The 14858-nt window shown below is 49.8% G+C and overlaps 1 protein-coding gene across 1 annotated transcript; it reads right to left on the bottom strand.

The window, feature by feature from the left end:
* Positions 1 to 325: 325 nt before the first annotated feature.
* On the bottom strand, positions 326 to 2451 carry NAIF1 (nuclear apoptosis inducing factor 1). The gene is made up of 2 exons (XM_050907892.1): positions 1870 to 2451; positions 326 to 1191 (listed from the first exon to the last, which is right to left on the bottom strand). Exons 1-2 carry the CDS (start codon positions 2378 to 2380, stop codon positions 728 to 730), a joined length of 975 nt encoding a protein of 324 aa, XP_050763849.1. The 5' UTR covers positions 2381 to 2451; the 3' UTR covers positions 326 to 727.
* Between the last annotated feature and the right edge of the window lie 12407 nt (positions 2452 to 14858).

Here is a 14858-nt window from a genome sequence, read left to right as displayed (position 1 = left end):
GTAACCAAGACGTGAAATTTTCATCACATCTGCCAAGTTTGTAGTGAAATTTCATGACCGCACACAGATAGAACATGAGGTGAATGCACTATTTTAGTCCCATTTATATCCTCAGGGGACGTGGGTGGGATTTAAGCTGCATGTAGGCTTGGTGCTGGTCTGCATGGGCTGGATGTCACGCTGCAAGAGCAGTATCCGTAACTCTCGGTGCAGAGAGAAGGTTGTACCACATCCGGTACCACGTTTCCAGTAAATGCTTTCAGCAAGAGACAGAAATGCATTCACTACCGTGCACTACAGTTTACGGTAACTGTACCTTGGCAGCTGCAGTACTGTGATATCGCAACAAGACTCTCCGCGTTAGAAGTCAGTTAAAGGCTCTAGATCTTGAGAGAGAGAGAAAGAGAGAGGTGTCATACTTAGGAGAGTTTTTTCCAAACAGAAATAAAAAAATAACTGTCTCTTTTTTTTAATAAATCTATTGTTTGAGGAACTAAAGCAACCGCTGTTCAGTTCCTGATTTATTACACATCCTGCTACAGCTCTGTATGATGAGTCTGAAAAGGCAGATTAGCATAAGATTAGCAGAGAAAGAAAGCTGTTTAGGCTCAGCAAGACTCCAAGTCAAGCCATTTCACATTGACAAGAGCTAGCACCCCTCGCTCCCTGTGTCCACCAGCAGCACGGGCAGGTTTTTTCCAAGACAGACGTCCCATCACTGTTTCTTTCACTGGATCATGCCATCTTGCTGCCCCGTCTGGCTGGGGTCAGTGGTGACCGACGGACTGGGTGTATTGCTCTGCAAAAATCGACGGAAGTCCTTAATCATGGGGCGGAGGACCTGGATGAGGGCACTCAGTGCCGCCTGTGTTCCTTCCATGGCTTGTGCCTGTCGCTCCTGGGCGCATGCCTGCACCTCCTGAGAGCGACGAATCATCTGAAGCAAGTCATTCTGCTGCTCCAGGTGCTGGGCAATCTCCTTCACGTGCAAGTTGGTCACTCGCTGCTCCTGCAAGAGCTTGGCTGAGTTCAGAGCAATTCGGCTTTTCAGCTCCTGGGGTTTCGCAGACACTTCGTGTTGATGCGCCATCATCTCCAAGGGTGCTTCGGCGGTGACTGTGGTGGGGGCTTCTGTTGTGCAGTACTCCACAACTCCGTCCTCCAGACTGTGGTAGGTCGTCTCTGCAGGAACTGAGAACAAAGGACAGAAAGGGGGTAAGAAGTAGCTGCGATACGGGGATTTTTATCTACGTGACTATTCAGTGAATACCACAGGAGTACTGCCTGTTTAGTGAGATAACATACAATGAACAGCAATGCACAAAATGACCTATTTAAGTCTACTCCACCCTCATTCGAGCTTCCTTCTAGGCTGTGCAGTCCAAAGGAATAGGGCATGCCTTATCTGTCTAGACAAAATCATTTCTCAACCTCCAGTTCAGAACAATCTTTCCAAGCGGCATTAACCAACTGACATAAGGGCAAAGACAAGACCCAGAATGGCACTTGTCAGAAGGAGAGCTGCTCTTTGGGGCAGACTGGGAAATCAGCCTTGGAGATGTTTCTCCCCCTGCTTTTGCTCCCAGAGAGGGGGACTGAACAATCTGCAAGGTGCAAAGGATACTGGCTTCCCTTGTTCTTAAGGCCGAGCTATCAAAGCTGACTTTCAGTACGTGCGTATCTCGCAGCCGCTCCCCTACAGCGTGAGGACATATTGGGAACGGCGTTTTCATTACGGAGACGCAGGGGTTTCTTTTTGCTGGGGCCTTCCCCGCACACGGCTCAGGGCCTCCTCGCAGGCGGGCGTCAGGGCCCTCCGTGTGACCTTCCCTTTCAGAACAGAGCATCTTCAGCAGGCGCAGCACTCACTCTGGGTCAGGGTGACCGTGGTGGCTGACGCGGTGATGGGTATCTCTGTGCCGTCACCTGCGCCGCAGTCCCCGCTCGGCAAACTGATGATGGTGGCTTCTCCCAGCAGGTTGCAGATGCGCTGCTGCATGGGGGTGAGGATAACCGGGGCGGTCGCGGTGCCCGTGGGGTCTTCGCTCTCCGGCCCGTTGCCGTTGCCGTTCTGGCTCTCGCCTCCCCCTTCCATGGCAGCCCGGACTTGGGCCACTTTGCGTCGCACCTCGGTCTTGAGGTCGGACCATTTCTTCTTGACCTCGGGCAGTTCGCGGTGGCAGGTGGCAACGGCGTTGACGCGGCGCAGGATGTCGTGCCAGGCGGCGGCCTTGGCGGCCAGGGGCACGCCCGCGTTGAAGTGGTTGATGAGGAGGTGCTTGCCTCGCTCCAGCTCCTCCACGATGATCTCCACCTCCCGCTCTGAGAAGTTCATCTTCCGCTTCTTGGCTGGGGGCGCCGGGGGCGACGCCATGGCCATGAGGGGCACCGAGGAGGGGGCACTGGGGAACACCTGCAGGCCGGGGGGGGCTGGCTGGGCCCAGGGGGCCCTGGGGGAGGCTGGGCAGGGCCGAGGGGCGGCAGGGCCCCCCCAGGCCTGCTCACCCCTGGGGCCGGGGACAACGGGGGGCCCCGAGGCCCCTCAGGGCCCGGAGGTGTCCGTCCCCCCCCGCTCCCCCCTTGGCACCGCCAACGATACGCAAATTGCGTACCGCAACCACCCAGCAAACCCCGCTCAACGGCCTCCACCCTGCGACACTGGCGTAATGGCTTCCAGAATCAGCCCCCTTTCCTGCCTCGCCTGATTGGGCAGCCCGCCTGCCCGTCAGGCGGAGGTCTCGCCTCTCGCCGGCAGCGCCGCGCTATCATTGGCCAGCCGCGCTGCCCATCGGGGGGGGCCAAGAGACGGCCCCGCCTCGCCGCTTGTCTCAGGCCACTGGGCCTGCGTGAGGCCCGTGAGGAGCTGGGCCCGCCCATGAATTTCCCCGCTCTAATTCCATTGGGTACTTCTCCCGTCCATCAACACAGAGCGCCCCCTGCTTTGGAAGCTACCGGATACATGCCACGTCCGTCAAGCTCAAACTGACTCCTGGTTCCCGATCTGATTGGAGATGTTGTAGCTTTATCCCCGCCTCCCCCCAGGGGCTTAACCAATGGTAGTTTGGCCCAGGCGCTTGTACCGCCCCCTTCCGCCCCCGGGCGGTGTTTCCTTCCGATTGGTGAAGGGGAAGGCGTTCCTCTGACGTCAGTGCCCGCCCACCTCGCGGGAGCGCGTGGAAGCCGGGGGCGTGGGCGGGGGCGTGTTGGCAGACGCCGGCGCGCGGGCCGCTGCCATTGGTCGGCGCGGAGCGTCACGTGGCGGCCGCCGCGTGTGGCGCGAAGGCGGAAGCGCTCCGTGTCGGTTCCTCGCGGCGGAAGCGCCGCCATTTGCCGGCGTCGGCGCGCGTGCGGAGCGGGCGGGCGGCTGAGAGGATGCCGGGGGCGCGGCGCTCGCTGGCCTCCCCGGTGGTGAGCGGCGTGCTCTGCCCCTGCGGCTCCCCGCGGGCCGCCGGCGCGGCGCCCGGCCCGGGGGCGGAGAGCGGCGGCGGCGGGAGCGCGGGCCCTTGCGGGCGGTCTCTGTGCGAGGCCTCCGAGCAGGACCGGCGCCTCCGCGCCCTCTTCCAGAAGCTCGACGTGAACCGCGACGGCGCACTCTGCATCCACGACCTGGCCGTGGGTCTGGGCCGCCTCGGGCTGCACCGCACCGAGCTGGACCTTCTGGTGAGCGGCGGCGGGGGGCGGTGGGGCGGGCGGGGCGGCAGGGTTTGGCCCGGGGCGGGGGGGGGGGTGTTGAGCCGGGCTGGGCTCCGGACGTGCGTTCCCGGGGGGTGAGGGAGCATCTGGCCGCGCTCCTCATCCCGCGCCCTGCCCGCGTCCGCCCCGCAGCGCTAGGTCTGCCTCCGGACCCCGGCTCCGTGCCGCGGAGCTCGCCCGGCTCCGCCGTTCTCGGGAGCGGGACGTGGGCTCTGAAGACCCTTTAACCGTGCCTCGGCCGGGGCAGAAGACCCGCCAGGTTAGTGGTGGCAGCAGGCACCTGCTTGTTGCATGCCAGCACTTGCATCCAGTTACCTTCCTGAAGCACAGCCAGGAGGACCCTGAGGGAGAACAGGCGTTTGTGTGATGGCAGACACCGCTGCGCTGCTCTGCTCTGCGCCGGAGAGAGTGTGTAAGCATTTGTAGGTACTTGCCTAAAAGCAGCCCTGCTGGCTTGAACACTAAACCCAGAGGTATCAGCTTGCTTACTACCTGTGGGCATGTACAGTATTAACTGCGGAAATTTAAGACTGAAAACTTATTAGACAGGAAGAACCATAAAGAAAATCCTCTTTCTCCAGGTCCAAGGACTAAGAAGCTTGCATGTTTACGTAAATTCGCAAAAGATTTTTTGGAAGGGATAGGTGCAGTCAGGTTGTTGTGCAGTATTCATTGCGTCATTGCGTTTCCTCACATTAGTCTGTTTGGCACCATGTTGCTACTCAAGTTTCTTGCCCAACATGGCTTATACATGCCAAACTCACTTGTCTATTTTAAGGGGTTTGAAATATCTTAAAATGTAGGAAGGCTGCTGTATTTGTACAGTTTGCACATGGAGTATATAAAATGTGCAGCGCGCTGACTTTATACTTCAGTATTGGGAGCTGTGCCCTTTTGTGGTCGCACAGCTCTTTGTGACATGCTGTGCACTGAGGATCCCAGGCTTCAAGGTTCAACATGATGTTGCTCTGTTTAACTGTAATTAGTGCAATTTACATCTGTTTGAATCAGAGTAATGGGCTTGTCCTCAGTGTACATTTTGTCCCTGCCTAGTCTCTTGTCTTTTATATGCAGGACCGTAAAAAAGCCGAGTATCTTGCGAGGATAGTAGGTAAACACGTGGGTGCAGTCAGGGATGCGCCACCTCAGAGTGCCTCAATCCTGCAGGAAGGAAGAAGAGTTTAAGGAGAACTTCTGAGTCACTGAAAAGACATCTAATTCAAGTGACAGTTCTTATTCTCTCCCAGTTCTGGGAGTGGTGCCCCAATTTATTTGAGTGCTTTAATTGCATGTATCCATCCTTTCCAGAGTTGCTAGTTCCTTTCTAACTTTGAATCTCCAACATCTTAACTTCTAACATCTCTTTTTGGTTGGCATCCTCCTTGCTGCCGTAAAGTATGAGAATTCTTTGGCAGCGTGAGGATCTTGTGAGTGGTTTAGTTGTGCTGTTTCTAAAAATAACGTTAGTGCCATGGTGATTTTCTGCCATGTGCGTTTTGGTAATGAAATCTGATTATACCATATAAATCACCTGTGCATGCCCTGTGAAATGCTGACCTGCTGCCACCCGTGGGTGCCGAATCCTTTACCTCTGGCAAAAGTCTCTCATCCACCAGAACGTTCTGTGCTTACGCCTGCATGCCTGTCTCGGTTTGCATTCCCTTTTCTTCCCGGGCATGTCATTCAATCCAGCCTGACATTCTCCAGGCTGGGAGGATGCACCATGAAACAAAATGCGTTTTTACTTCCCAGCAGATAGTTTCTTTGCTTGCCATGCTGCGGGAGCGGCAGAGAGGAACCGTTCTGCAGCGACTGGAACTGCTCTGTCGGAGGGAAGCGCTGTCTGGATGCTGCTTAACAATCCTGTCTTTCTGCTGAAGCCCTTGTCTGTTGGTATTGTTCCTCAGCCCTTCGCTTCCTCTGCCTACTCTTCCGCCGCGCAGGAAGCGGCTGGTTAGATGAATAGAGTTTGCAAAGCATTGTTAGTATTGCAAAGCATCCCCTTCAGCAGTGTAAAAAGCATCCGTTAAGAACGAGGATGCAGAGCTCAAAACTCTTAAGTTCCAGTTAAACGTGTGGGAACAGCCCTCAGAGAGCTGGCTAGAAAACTTCCGCATTGTGTGATTTTTAGGAAAATCAAATAAACTTCCTGTTTCCCAGGCGGTTCTATTAATAAGTCATTCTTTTTTTCTGCCCCATCCTTAGCTAATAATGGCACCTTGACGCTTGGGGTAACTAATGTGAAGTCACGCTCAAGAAAAGTGCTTAAGCATCAAGATGAAAACCTTTTTGATGTATTGGACATGGTGTTTGGAGACTGATTTAGGCATAAATCACATGGATTGCTTGTGATCAGTAAATTACTTGGTGGCTCTGGTGCATTTTATTTTTCCTTCCATGCAACAGTACATTTGATATGGGAGTTACCTTCTAACGTTTGGGAGACAGATGGAGAAAATATTAGACTCGTAATGTGAGGTTATCGCCAATCTCAGCTGTGAGTTGCTAATCTCTTTGCGTCAGTAGGCTAAAAGTCCTTGTGGTAACAATAATAGTTTTGGGCTGCAGCTTGAAAAGAAAATGAGCAATATTTTGGCTCCTTCAATGCTTGAGAGTTCTTACTGAGATAAAACCCTTTGTAGCATTCTTGGAAAATTGCTGCCCTCTGTTTTAGAGGTGGCCTTCTGTGGTGGGAGAGAGAAGGGGTTGTACTTAGATGTCCTTTGAGGCGGAATTTGCTTATGTAAACGATGCAGTTTTTTAACCCATGCTGTTATCTTTAAACCACTTGACAAATACAGTGTGCCAAATCAGTGAGCCTTCTAAAGAAATGCTTGTTTGCACTGGTTAGCATGAAGCAATTCACGTACTTCACTTTGCTTGAGCAGTAAAGTGATAACCATGTGAAGAATTTTTTAAAGGCTTTCTGGTTCTACTGTGTAAAGGGATAGTCTTTTACTGCTAAATTACATCTGCCTCTGGAATAGTCAATGTCCTGTTACTACTACTTTCTGACTTCCCTCGTGAAAATATTTATATAGACTTATGGAACTGGAAATATGCACTTAATGGAAATACGGGTGGTTGAACCGGAACTGTGTTTTCTACTTTGTATCTGGAGATGTTGTATTGTTGAAAGGATGTGTAATGTAGTATTTGTGTATTTGCTCATATAACTGTTTTCCTACTGATCCCGATTGACTGCAGGGCTGGAGTGCTATTCTAAAACCTCATCTCTGCTGCTGAAGTTCCAGACAGTTTGAACTGGTGGAATTAATCCCAGCTGCCTAGAGACAGGCTGAAGTGGTGAACTTTGTCTGCAGCTACCTCTTCTGTGGTGGTGCTGAGCATCTTCTGCTGGACTAATTCTCTCAGCTTTAAGAAACAGAGCAAACATAACCCTTGTCTCTTTTCAGTTACCAGTGTCCAGTTGCCTCTCCTGTAACGATGATGTCCTCCTTGGCTTTGTGATGCTTTCTTCTCCCAAGTTCATGTATGTGACTGCCTATTCCTCCCTCGGTATCAGCTTCCCCATGTGAAACTACACCAGATCCCATTCTGCTGAAATCTTCACATCTGCTTTCATCCCTTCTTTCTCAGCGTGGTATCTCCTCTTTGATCTCCAAGTTGTGGCTGTCCAAACTCCCACAGAAGTTCTGTTGTTCGCACTTCACGTGTACCGAAGAAGCGTAACTGCAGTGCTGCAGCCGGACTCTGCAGTGTTCTCTTTGCTTCAGGCCTCTCCTCTGAATGGCTTTGCTTTTTGAGTACGACTCTGGACTCTTCCAGCTATCAGAGAACGCTGTATCCTTACTGTTCTGGGATAGTTGATCAGTTAGCTCTTTCGCAAGTGACTCCATAGATGGACTGAGAAACTCTTTCTATTGTAGCAGTTGCAATCATAAAAAAGTTTAATCTTATTTCTGATCAATACTTTATCTTCTGTCATGACATCTTTTAATTCTTCCTTTCAGGCTCTTTATTTCTGTAACTATTTTACTCTCCAAGACTTTTGAATACTGTGTATTATACTATGCATAATGTACTAAAATTCTCAGCAACTGTAAGGGGCAGAGGAAGCAGGGAATCTTTTCTGTGTGATGCTTTCACCTGTTTTCCATTCACAGCCATCTGGAAAAGGAGGACCTGAGTTTTTAGTGTGTTACAGAAGTCTGTTTATGATGATAAGAGCAATATTCTAATACTATTCTGTAATCTAGACTGGAATATCTCTCCAAACCTATATACATTTAGATATATCTTCATGGTTTGTGTGTCTTGAATCCTGCTGGGGCAGTTGTGGAGTTTTTAGCCTGGCCTTTGTAATTCATCATGAAGGGTTGAGCAACACAAGGTCGTATCAAACAAGTGAAGCAGTGTCACAGTTTGAAATTCCAGTTGATACCCTTCCTTCTGCTGAAAGGTATTTGCCAACAGCTTTTCAACCACCCATCTCCTGACTAATCCCAAAGGAAAAATACGGATACCCTGAACCAGTTTAACACAAGGTGAAACTGCTGTCAGTAACATGTTAAATAACTCCACGCGTTTATGTATAATATGCATTAAAATAGCAGGCAAAAAAGATCATATTTGCTGGGTCTGTAGGGAGTGGAGGCCTGTTCTTGGTCTTTGTAAACTATGAAATGTGTGGTTTGATGAAGGCCCTGTTCTCATGCACTTGGGAAACCTGGTGCAAGAGCAGAACTGTAGGTCAATGATTTAGTTGTAGATAAAGCCTTTAAATCTGTGGGAAGCGGATGAGTTGGTGTGAATTCTAGGTTCTGTTACCTTCTCTGATTTAGGCATGCTAAAGACGCAAATGAACTTTGTAATCAATCAAATGAGTTCTTGACAGCTGCTGCAAAGACTTTGAGAAGAAATACAGGGATTGGCTTTGGCACAAGGAAGCTTCTCAGCGCAGTGTCAGTTATTAATAGACTTGGCCAGCAGCCTCCTAAAGCGAGAGCTTTGCTGGGCTGGAGGGTGCGCTGCGACAATGAATGTCAGGGGAGACTGGCTGGCACGCTGGCTGCCTGCATTTGTCACTCTGCATTGGACCCAGAGGTCTTACGGGGAGGGCAGGAGGAAAGGGATGCTGGAGACCAGGGAGTCTCGCACCGTAATGGTGAAAGTCTTTACTCAACCTTGGTCTCTGGTCATCAGACCTGCCGTAGTGTGATTAATGTATTAAACTGGCAGTGCATGTCCACTCAGTGTTCAAAGGGGTAGATTGGAAGCGAGTTTTTAGATGAAAACACACACAAGAGAAACTCGCTCTTGCGTAAGTTTACCTTGCATATAAACAAACAATTGTGGATTGGGCAAGTGTTGCTTTATGTTTGTGTATGGACAGGACCAGGTATGTAACTCTTGAGAGATGCAATCTTGGGATGTTCTTCCAGGATCGTTTTTTGTCCTACCTTGCAGCACATTGGAGAAGTCTGGTTCTTCTCAGGTTTATTTAGCAGAGACCTTTGTCCTATTTGCAGAGTGATAGTGAACGAAGGATGCTGGCTGACCTTTGTGAGACGTAGATGCAACTTTGACTTTAGCATATCAATTTGAAATGCCAATGTTGTCTGAGATTCTCTCTTGCAGAAAGGCATCCTGCGTGTCACTGACGTGGCCTCACAGTGTTGTTTTCTGCAGGATGGGATGTATTCTGAACTCTGCAGTGAAGTGAATTCCTGTAGGATCCCCAGAGCCTGAGTGAACTAAAACAACAAAACTGATCCAAAGCAACTGATTGTGCCTGTGTAGAATATGCAGCAGGGTTTTGGTCTTTCAGCGTGTGTTCTGTGGGGCATTATTTAGTGACCAGGGCTAGATGCCTGGGTAAGTAGTGGAAAATGTCTCCTTATCCTCATCGGATTACTAGTCAGGTTACGGAGGTAAGGGCAGGTAAAAAAACCCCAGGACTTCAGTATACTTATTGTTTAATTTTTTTTTTCTTCAAAAGAAACAAAACCAGTGGTGAATCTGGCTGAATATTGAGCAGAACCCTTAGATGGTTGACAAGTGTTAATAAAATGACATCAAAGCCATAATAAGGACTTGGTCTCCTGTTTGAGAGCCCTACAAAACGGTGATGCTGCAGTTCCGTGCTCTCTGTTGCATATATTATAACATGAGGTTGGGAGGAGGAGAAGGGGGAGGGATTTTTTTTCTTTCAGACCTACTTGTAGCAAATGGTAAATGAGTCTTTGTTCCTGTTCATGTCCTATTGCTATATTTGTCCCTCTGAATGTGGGACATGAGTGCATTTTAATGATGCCCCAGACTTTGTCTCAAGTGGAGAAGCGTAGCTGTGGTAACTAGCGTCAATGTGGAAAGGCAATGGAGATGTCTTAGTTTTTCTAAGTTACGTGCGGCGAGCTGCAGGGGAGTTTCTGGCAGATAAAGTGGCTTACAGTGGAGAATTCTGCTGTAAGAGAAATTGTTGAAATTTTTAGATCATGAGTTGCTTGGAAAGGCAAAGCCCTTTGGTATGTGAACCTACATCGTTTAGCCTAAGGAGAACAGGGGCTGTGTGAGAGCAAGCCTGGGCCCAGGCTGCTGGGGGGCCATCGTTTCTCACTAGCTATTTTCCGAGTGTTTAGGGTATGTGGCGTGTTCCTGGTTAACTTTCTAGTGCAGCAAGAAGTTGACTTTCTAATTTCTGAGTACTAAGGATGCCCTTTCTCTTGGTCAATCCCCGGTTCTTCATGTGATACGATACGACCTCGGTGGAACTCGCTGTTCTGGGCAATGGCTGTGTATTTCCCCTGCCCTGGCCAGCTCTCTCTGTATCTGGCACTGGCCCCCGATTGCCTTAGTGTATCAACTAGAATAGCTAATCACTTGTGCCAGGGTTCCTATAACGAGGTGACCTGGGTTTCTTTGTAGTGTTCACTGAACTATGCTGTGTCACCTTAATATATTAACGTCATTGAATGTAACTAGACAGTTTAATTATTTAAGCAGCAGTGGCCAAGATGTGTAGATTTTATGGCGTGGTGCAAGAAGCACTGTGCAGGGTTAACTTCGGCTTTCTAAAAAGTGGGAAGTTTTTGTCTTTCAGAAATCACATTTGAAAAGATAAGAGGTAATTGAAAGAGTCATGGTGGCCCATCCCAGCTGGGGCAGGCTGGGTGCTGTCTCTGGGTGGCACACGTGTAGGCAGCTTTCCTCGGGGTGCTTCCAGGAGAGCTCCCAAAGGAGATGAGTCACTGCTGATTCCTGTGGGGTCACCTAAGGAAATGGAGACGGCGACCGCAGTGGCAGCTCCTCCTGTGCCGGAGAAGAAGGGTCATTGCTCTGAGCACAGCTCCCTTCCCTCTGCCCCCCTTTCTTTTCACCCTCCCTCTCGCATTTTTTATGTGTTAGCTAGTTGTCTGGTGATGAGGCTCAGATTCTTGCTGGAAAACGCTGCGCACTTACTCAAAAGTCTTCTGGAAGCCCTCTTAAAGCAAATGGTCTGAGTCTGAATGTCTGCCCAGTACTACCAGGCTGGAAAGGGCAAGTGCCTGTTTGAAAACTGGAGTTTCAGACTTAGCAGGTACTAAGATGTGGCCTGCATGATGTGGCTGAAGAGGATACAAGATACCTTGGGCTTGTGGTTTAAAACAGAACCTCCCTCTGACAGCTTGCAGTACTGAGGAAAATATTGTTTTAATTAAGCAAAACACGTCACTCTCTTGCTCTTTCCTTTCTCCTTTGTCTCCATTTGGATAGACTACATGACTTTATTGTCGGCTTCTCCTCTGGCTATCTAATGACTACCCATTTTGGTGGTGTAGGGCTCTGAGGCCAGCTGCCACAGGCGCCTTCTGTCCCCAGTGACTGGTGTGCTGGCTGAGAGCCAGCTTTCAGATCAGTCCTGCTGCTTGTCTGCCTTCAAAATCCTGGGCTTAGTTCATGGAAACAGCTGGAATTGGAGGGCTGACTGTCTCCTAATGAAGCTTAGGTCAGGAAGGCTGTTTCACTGTGGCCTAGGTGTTCATTCATGATTTCTAGAAAAAGTGAAGTTTTGTTCCTCATCTGTTCCTTTGTGTCACCGTTCAGGCTGGACTCAGGGTATTTATTGCATATTTTCTTATGTGTGAATGATTGGCTTCATGGTGGTGTTGGTAGGGTAATACTTCCCTACAAATTCCCTGTAGGAGAGCAGTTGTCTTGCCTCTAGCTATAATCATCTTGCTGTTACTAGGTTCATTATTCTGACCTAATAAAATTCCCCACTTGGTAAAAGAAATGCTTTTTTTTTCCTAAATATGATTAGAAAAGTCTGTCTGTTCTCAAGGAGTTGTGTGGATTACTGTGGTGGCAGAATTCCTCTGAGGTTTCCTTCAGTGAGGACAAAGGCCAAGGAAGCATTGCTGAGTTTCTGCTTTAATTGCACCCCAAGCATGTAATTTCTTGCACAAATTATTATTTTACCTTGGAATCTCTGCATGAACAGAGGAAGATGGGGTCCCTGCCGTGCGCACACCACTAAAGCTAATACTGTGCAGGAAAACTGTAAGCAATAGTGTCAAGTAACATCAGCTGGTTTAACGGGTCCTTGTGAGTGGCAGCCCAGCATTAAGTGACCACCGAGGACAATCTAAAGTCCCACTCGGGTACTTCGCCTTCTGTATCATGGCTTGTAGCTCTGCGAGTGGTGGGGCCAGTCTGCCTGCCACCGCAGCGGGCAACTCTAATGCCCTTTCCACGGGCAGTCACACTTTTTTGGACCCCATCCATGAGTAGCCTCAAGTGGTTACCCCAGCAGAAAGCTCTGTAATTTTTGGCTGGATTAATGAGGTTGTTGGAGGAGCATGGGAGCAAGGTAAGCGCAGAGCTGATGTGGATGTGTAAGGCGACCTCTTTTAGTGGCAGTAAGCTTCAGATCAGTTCACTGCTGCTTGTGAAACGACAGCCTTAGGCTAATAGAAGCTGATTTTGAAGAACTGTGCCCAGTTCAGAAAATCTGCTTTTTTCCTCCTCTGGCTTGAGAGTGTTAGAAGCTTTCAAATGTCATCTTAAAGGATCTGACTCACTGTGTTTTAGAAAGTAGTTTAACTTCTGTGCTTGTAGTTGTGATGACTGGCAGCAGCTCAAGGTAATGGAGGCATGACAAAAATTCCTCCCTCTCTTCTGCCTGTGCTTGAGCCTGGGCTTCTGACTACATCCTAACTAGAACTGGACTGTGCCGTTCCTCAGAGAGGGACAGGGCTTTCCCACACCCTCACCCCAGTGTTACCGCCTCTGAATTTTGTAAATTTTTTCTGTTGTTATTTTTTTGCGTCAAATTTTAAGGTAAAAAACTTTGTGTACTGTATGTAGACCTTATGATTAAACAGCATTTTTTTCTTCTTTAGTAATTGTGAAGTGTATTTACAGAAGAATTCTTTTTTTAATGTGGTATCTTCTATGTACTTGTCTCTCACTTTTTCCATTACTCAGGTTGGTTGAAGGAATTCAACATTAGCAAGTTCCCAAGTGTGATGTTTAGTGTTCTTCCTCTCAAATTTATCTGCAAATTGGCTACTTAAAGCTTGCAGTCCTTCCAGGTTTTGGATTGTATTTTCATATCTGATATCTGTAAAACAAAAGTTTCCTACAGTCTGTCACTCTCAAAAGTTAAAAGCTGAAAATGGAGGTCTTCTGCTTGCCGTGGTTCTTGCTCTGCTACTGTGGGTAGGGAGCCTTGGGTGATAGAAGCTGTGGTCTGCACTTTTTTTATCCTGCGTGTTAAAAAACCCAAACTGTTCTCTTATGGAAAAGTCATCCTCCTTTGGAAAGTGAGGCGTGCAGTGCCCTCTGTCTGTAGACGCAAAAGGCAGGCAAGAATCTAGGACTACAAAGTAAGTTGTTGGTACTTTAAAATGGAAAATGAGCCCTTACTGTCTCCAGCCTGCTGTTGTGCCTGCCAGAGGTGGGCTGCTCGGTTCCACCAAGGTGGGTTGACTTTTCTGGTGGTGCCCCGGTCGGGAGGCCGATAGCCCCAGCCTCACAGCCGGGGCTATGAGCAATTGCTGCTGTGGCAGCAGAGGGAAACATGGCATTTCTTGCAGAAATTCAGGGAGTGTCATGTGTTTTGTGCTTATATATTGATATATACTCGTAGTCCTGCTCTGGCTAATCCTACCCTTGACTGTACGGTTAAAGGCTCCTTCAGCAGAACTCGGCCTGTTTGACTAATCGGCAATAGTTTAACCACAGCATATTAGATCTTGCATAGACGAATGGCCGTAAATGCTGTGCAAGCGTGTCGCTGTGTTGCGCTGAAAGCCAAATGGCAGAAGCACAATGCAGCACCAAAGAGCTATTGTAATGACAGATGAGACTATAATAGACCAGGGAGAGAGGGTGCAGTTAGAGGTTAATTCAGCCATGGCTGGGAAAAGCTGCCTTCTCTCCGGAGAACCATCTGCTGCTCTAACAAAGAGCTGCAGCCGAAGCTGCCGAGCCCCAGAAGCGGGTACGTACATGCCTCGGACAATCCTGCGCTGCTGAATTGCCTAGGGGCTGTGGCTTCTGCGCTCCGGACGGCTGCCCGGCTGCCCTCCCTGCCTGTACCTGCCCGATGGAGCTGGCAGGCGCGCTCCTCTGCGGGGTGCCTCCTGCGCGGAGGGCGCGCTCCCGCCCGGCTGCGCGCGCTGCCTTGCTCCGGAGCACCGCAGTGTTGGGAGCGAGGATTGGCTGGGCACTGCTGCAGTGGGGACGCAGCCTGGGTGTTCAGCCTCGCTGCTCGTCTGATGTACCGTTAGGATGAGCCGGGACACGCGGGTTAATTGGCAGCTCTGAGAAGCTTCTCTCGGAGAGGTTCATCTTTAGCTTTCCTCTTAAGCGCGGCGTCTCGGCTTCTCTGTACGAGCAGTCTCCAAGCGTCTCGGCTTCTCCGTGCCAGGGGTCTTGTGCTTTGTCTGTTGCCATCAGATTTCTGAGGCTCTGGTACAATGAGCTGCTTGTCAGGCCAGGCACGACTGCAGTAGCAGCAATTTCAAAAGGCAGGAAGCATCCGCAGGAGCGGTCTGTAAAGAATCTGAGCCCGTGGAGTCGCTGGGTTGAACCTCCTGCTGGCTGCCGTGCCGATTCCCGTTTTGGGGGTGCTTGGTAGTGCAGTCACATCATCCTTGGCAGCGGGCAGCTCCTGAGCGCGCAGGGTTTCCCTGCCTGGGATGCTCGCTGGAGCAGCA

Source organism: Gymnogyps californianus, chromosome 18, assembly GCF_018139145.2.
Source record: "Gymnogyps californianus isolate 813 chromosome 18, ASM1813914v2, whole genome shotgun sequence".
Taxonomy (NCBI): Eukaryota; Metazoa; Chordata; class Aves; order Accipitriformes; family Cathartidae; genus Gymnogyps; species Gymnogyps californianus.
The sequence above is the reverse complement of the archived record's forward strand: the minus strand, read 5'-3'. Positions and strand labels throughout refer to the sequence as shown.